The following is a 6,263-nucleotide window of genomic DNA, read 5'->3' as shown; positions in this document are numbered from 1 at the left end:
TAGATTTAAAAGGATCCATATATAACAAAAGAACTTACCAATATATTGTTTCTTGTTTCTTGAAGTTCATTGATCATCAGTTATAGTTTCTGAAACTACATGTAACAAACCGAACTTAACTTGTAAACAAATCTTCCCTTTCTCCAAGTTCAACCTAGCTCCAATGACCATCCAATGTCCCGGACTGTCCTGTGGCCCCTTACGCATCTCCGACAAATCCACGAACTTCACAAGCCTCTGCACCTGCACCGACATCGGAGGCCCACCATGAAAAACTCCCGAATCCACTATCACAGCAGCCTCTGGTGGCTTCTCTTTGAGGGCAGCCGAGGTACCAGTTAAGGAGGTGCTGATCGCTGAGAAGATACCAGACTTTGGGGAGATGTCGGAGGAGTGGCGGGCCCAATTGGTTTGGACAATATACGAGTTAGGGACTCTAGAATAGAGGAGGCCAAGATGGAGGACGGTTTTTGAGTCGTGTTGTTTTACAACAAGGAGCTGGGCTCCGGTGACTATGAACGCTGCTGGGGAGTTGACATCACCGGAAGTGGTAGCCCAAGCAGGGTCGTACTTGATTGGAATTGTACATACATGTGAGAATTTGTTGCGATTTAGTGGCTCGACATAACGGTCGTCCGCGATGTGCTGTGAAGAATGCCAGTAAGTTTGTTGAGTGATGTTGTTTTCAAGAAGAAGAGGAGTAGTTAGAAGGTGTTGGATGTGAATGGCCAACCTACAAATACAAACTTTAAATTTAGCTCAACGGTAATTCACAGCAGTTATTATACTAAAGAATTTATTACATTTGTTACCTGTTTGATTTCATGCCTTCAAGATATAATCTCATTCCTGTAACTGGTCTGTTATCTGCTATAACCTATAAATATCTTTGCATACTTCAAATCACAGGTTTGAAGAAGTCGCCACAAGCTAGACTTGAAAGTTAAGTACATGAGTGGTTAGGGTTTACCTGAGTTGTATTTACATATAGTTTTGGACCCATCAAGTTGAGTTGGAGGGAAGGAGAAGTAGAAATATTGGGAGTTGGTCCTAAAGGAAGATCATTATGGATGGGTGCCCAAATCTTGTGCACTTGAAAGTCCAAGAAGTATTGCAAGTCTGCTATAGGAGGTTTGTCTACAAGAGAAAAACACATATAAGATCAAGAGAAGCAACACGAGAGGACTGTGATGAAGAAGAAAGATTGCATATACGTACATCGGAGATAAAGGTTAATGGCATGGGAAAGAAATCCTTTGCCCGGAATGCATTCGAGAAGAGAGATGATCGGTATGAACTGAAAATGAATTGCATCGGGCGATTCGTGGACAGTCGGTAGCCACTCACAATGACTACTTGCTGTTGGACTTCCTCCTCTCTTTGAAGTGATCACTATGATTCCCTACCAGAAAACAAGCAAAAAGACTAATCTCAAAAATCATAAAGAGTTGAATAGAAGATTTTTAATTATATTATAGACTTTGGTTTTCTTGAACTTACGTCTTTTGCACTGACAGAAGAGAAGTTGCCAAAAGCCACAAGTTGGGGATCAAACAAGTTGAAAGCTTGTGGTATCTGCATCCATGTGAGAAAACGTACAAGTTTAGATTTGTACAATAATTCTATGAAGTATTGTAGTACTTTGGAATGATGTTCTAAATGTTTAAAGACACTTGTTTCTTTAAGTAGTTAAAAAGTCATTTCAAATAAGCTTTTTAAATAACTTGTTCATTTACCTCATTACTAAGTAATGAAAGATGACCCTTTACTATTGTAAGAGTGCTCAGAGTGCACCTAAAAGCGTAATGATTATTTATATTGCTCCTCACGATTTTTATCAAGTGCGAAACTAAGGATCATATGTACAAAATTGTGCTCTCCCTCCCTCCCTCACGTTTCTCATTCCTTTACTAGTCCTCTCACAAGCTAGGACTCTTCCTCCCTCTTGCTTGAGCTTAATCACTACTCTAAACCCCTCGTTACCCATATAAAATCTAAAGGTAGAATAAATAATTTTAAACACGTTAGTGCACTACAATAATAATGGTAATGAGGCCGATTATCCAATTTAGGTCAAACGACATTAACCATCTAAAATTTACTTCGTTCATATAAGAGAAATAACAATTCCAAACACAAATAAAGCTTAAGAAATTGTATGATATATGAAAGAAATGAGAAGTATATCATTTAGACCTTGGGTTTGTGATGATCTTTAGGTTTAGAAACTGGTGGAGGAAAAGTGCAAGCTCCATTGAAAAGCTGATCGCCCAACTCTTCCAAGTGGTTTTTGAGCTCTGATGGTTCCAATTTGGATGATTTGTCTTGCCTTACAAGAACCACATCACGTCCTCCGATGCTCAGCCCAACTATTATATGAGTTCCATACTTCTCTATGAACCTGTTCCATAATTATATACCCCCTTTATTTAAACTTCAATTTTTTTTTCCTATTAGTTTGGTTTGGTTCATCGGTTTCTTACACCCTAGTTGAGATTACAGGCAAACCCACCACATGTATTTTAAAAAATTATGGAGAATGAGAAGAGTATCTTAGACGATAAAATTTCAGTACATAGTCCAAAGGAACAAAGATTAAAATGTAAAAAATTCAATTTTTCTTCTGTGCAACTTTGGAAAGTCCAATCCATTTTTTCCCCTCTCTAATTTCCTGGAAGCCATTGACTCAGAGACAAAATATAAGTCTATATTTTTGTCTTTCTTTCTTGAGTTTGACAAAACACAACTTTGAAGTAAAGTATATTAAGACAATATTGATTGTTCATATTATTTCATGATCATATGGAAATTTATGTTTCGGAAACAAAATCTAATAGTTAGCATCTATCAATTTTGAACATTATAATACATTAAAGATTGGTTCAGGTTAGAATAATACATAGATTGTTTACACCTGTGATCATATGTGGCAAATATTTCACTGTTAAAGAATGGAATTACTTCCTTTTACTATGTAACAAAAAAGTTGCATGAGATATAAACATAGTCTAGACTACACCTAACCATTACCCAATTTTCTATATCTTTGAGTTTAACAATCTTAAAAATGGTTTATTAATATAGAGGTAGAAAAAGTGAATTAGAACACAAAGAATTAAAAGTCAATCAAGACCCTGAAATGATCCTCAAAAGAGGCTGCCCAACAAATTTCTACGTTTGAAATTTGTGAAGCATTTAATAACAATTACTAGATCTTATTTCAAAAGGACTAAAATGAGTTGTCAAAATGGATCGAAATCAATTCAACTCATAGTATAGTATATGAAAATTACTTTTAAAAGTGTAAAATGTCTATTTGAACTAAATTAATTCTAACTATTTCAGGATGACTCTAACATGTTAACAACATATAAATATTTAATTCATTTGAAATATACCTTCATATTTGAAGCCCTCTACCCATACTCTCACTTATGTCATTGTCAATAAATAAATAAATAATGTCAGCAATTAGATGAGTTGACTATCTATTACAATCAAGGTTTGAGATTTGTTTATTAGCATAACCAAATACTCAGCCATCCTTAAGTTGTTGTAAATAAAAATAAAATAAAGCTGATTTTTTGGACTTTTCCTTTTTTAAAAAAAAAATCAATTTATCAATTTATGGGTTAATATAGAATTTTGTTAATAAATTAATAAAATTTTACTTTAATGATAGAGAGAGAGATACAAGTTGACTTCATATCCATGTCGGTGGAATTTCACACTATTTGACATGTATGTTAACATGACAAACAATAAATATAGGTAATTTGAAAAAAAAATTCATTTATTTATTATAGTTATGAAATTTATTGAATTAAAAAAAATCTACATCAGGAAAATTAATTACATATTAAGTAGAGTTGGTATATGAAGACATATATAGATGGAAGACTCCATGAACAACCAATAGGGTGACCATAGAGTAAAGGTTTATAATACTACAAAAATAATTGAGAGCAAAAATGACAGAATATTTTGAAACTCTAATGTAATGAACTGGTCAGATTTCTTCTAACAAGAATATCATTAATCTATTTAAAAAATAAATAATCAAATTTTGTTGATGGTTGTATTTTAGTTTCTAAACTAATATAAAAGATAATTCCAAACTTTTAAAGGATATTTGTTTAAGTCTATTTTAGAATATTATAAAAAATTCATGGGTTGAAATGGAATTTAAAGTTAAAATAAAGAGAAAAGAAATTGATAAATACATCTTTGGAGCAATATGAACTTTCGTATTCTCTTTCTCAATAGCTGTCTTGTCATTGATAGGTAAAGATTTGTTAAGCTAATAATTTCCCACTTGCCCAAGTCAAGAATCCCAACCTATTTCCCTCATCATATTTCATACATCAATTTAATACTATTGTTTTTATATTGGTTAAAATATTATCTTGGTTCATAAGTTTAAAAGCAATTTAACTTTAGTATTTCTAATATATATTTGACTAGCTATAATAGGTTCATTTTTAAGAAGGTAACATGAGGTTGTTCTCCTCCTTTTCCATGAATTAAAAGTTATTTTAGCAATGTGTTTTCCAAAAAAGGATTCAATATATTTATTTAGAAGAAAATGAATCTAAAATATTTATGGTGCTTCTTAGTAGTATATTTAAAATTTTAGGATCTATAGTGATATAGCTACTAATGATGCCTATAGAATATGCATATCTCTTTTGGGTTAGCTTTTTGTAAAAACATTAAACATATGTGATCATGGAATTTAAAATTTTAGTTTGCCAATAATCATTTTACTTCTTTTTAATAAGACAAAAATTTAGGTGTAGTTGGAGTATAGGGCTGCATCTATCTCTTTTACCGCCCTTGCTACACCAATACAATGTTGACACGTTTCAACTTCTGTTTTTACTAATTATTATCCCTTCAAAAGTAAATTCGATCAATTGTCTCTATTGAGTTATTTTGTTAGATTTTTATTCTAATTAAAAAGTTTGAAAACAAAAGTCATTAACCATTTCCTTTGATGGTTCAACTTTTGAAATAAATTATATATAGACATTCACTCCTTAGAGTCCTTTAACCATCATTTCAACTATGACATAAATAAAAAAGAACCATCATTGAACTTCAACTTTAGCCACTACCATTTAAAATTAAACCAAAGTTACCCCCCCATTATCTTCATTCAAATCATCACTTTTAGCTTAAGAAATCAATATTAAATTTAAGAGATCAAATACAAAAAACAATAAAACATTTTTTAAAAAATAAAAATGGAGAGTTGAAATGTTCAACCATTAAGATACTAACATCATCTTTGAAGCATAAAGTATTTCCAAGTGAAAATTATATCCTCCATTTCTAATTTTTAAATTTACCGTTAAAATTTATAAATTAACTGATATTTTTTTATTTAGAAAAAAGAAATAGCTTTTAAATTAAGGAATTGGAATTACCTGGCAATAGCAGGGGGATCCCAAGTCGACGGCACGGCGGAGCGAACCTCATCGGATAGGCGGAGTGGATAACGATCAATGTGAGCGTTAAAGAGGCTGATGAAGTAACCATCAAGCCCTAAGCATTTGGTATTCACAGCATCCGTCGCCCAACATCCACTCTGAAATCCGAACATGGAATTAAACGATCCGGACGGTATCTTGCCTGGAATCGAACATTTCCGATTGAAAAGTTCCGACATCTGAATAATAGCAACGAAATTTCAAAAAGGAAAAATAGAGAAGTGAAGAAGAAATTTCAATTTGGAAGGCGATTAGGTTTTTATTACCTGATTGAAGTTGAGAATATCGGACTGGTAACGAGTCCGATCACCTCGATCACATTTAATGTCGATAGAAACGTCTTTGACGGCGCCGAAACCAGGTACGATTAGGTCTCGTCTCTGAGATTGGTTGAGAAGAACGAGACTGCGTTGGCCTTTACAGTATTTGAGGCGGAAATCGGAGGTGAGATCGAACCCTTTTCCTAAGCTGTTGAGAGCTTTTTCTACTATTTCATCTGCCATTTTTGTGTGTAGCTGTTTGTTAGTAGCATAAAGGAGATTGATGGGGGAATTTTAATGGCGGAAGGAAGGAGGTGAGTGCAACTGTTTGGTTGAAAGAATGATGAAATTTTGAAGAGAGAACGAGAAAAAGAAATTTGGAATTGGGATTTGGGAAGTTTCTTCTTTCCGATTTATTTTATCTTTTAAAGAAAAGTTTAATTTGATATGATGAAGTCGGATATGGATACTCTGTCTATCTCCATCTTCGTGTGGAAATTTGGAAATTTTG

At 33.1% G+C, this 6,263-nt stretch overlaps 1 protein-coding gene across 2 annotated transcripts; it reads right to left on the bottom strand.

Annotated features, from left to right (window-relative positions):
- On the bottom strand, nucleotides 1–6,263 carry LOC101211425 (MACPF domain-containing protein At1g14780). 2 transcript variants are annotated; one of them, XM_004142779.3, is made up of 8 exons: nucleotides 5,759–6,263; nucleotides 5,430–5,671; nucleotides 2,197–2,401; nucleotides 1,501–1,575; nucleotides 1,219–1,402; nucleotides 971–1,137; nucleotides 813–877; nucleotides 1–733 (listed from the first exon to the last, which is right to left on the bottom strand). In XM_004142779.3, exons 1-8 carry the CDS (start codon nucleotides 5,993–5,995, stop codon nucleotides 67–69), a joined length of 1,842 nt encoding a protein of 613 aa, XP_004142827.1. In that variant the 5' UTR covers nucleotides 5,996–6,263; the 3' UTR covers nucleotides 1–66. The 2 variants fall into 2 exon arrangements, with proteins under 2 accessions (XP_004142827.1, XP_031741875.1); XM_031886015.1 differs by having other exon boundaries at nucleotides 5,430–5,634; nucleotides 5,759–5,891.

Source organism: Cucumis sativus, chromosome 5 (assembly GCF_000004075.3).
Source record: "Cucumis sativus cultivar 9930 chromosome 5, Cucumber_9930_V3, whole genome shotgun sequence".
NCBI lineage: Eukaryota > Viridiplantae > Streptophyta > Magnoliopsida > Cucurbitales > Cucurbitaceae > Cucumis > Cucumis sativus.
Note: the sequence above shows the minus strand (reverse complement) of the source record. Positions and strands in the feature narration are given on the sequence as shown.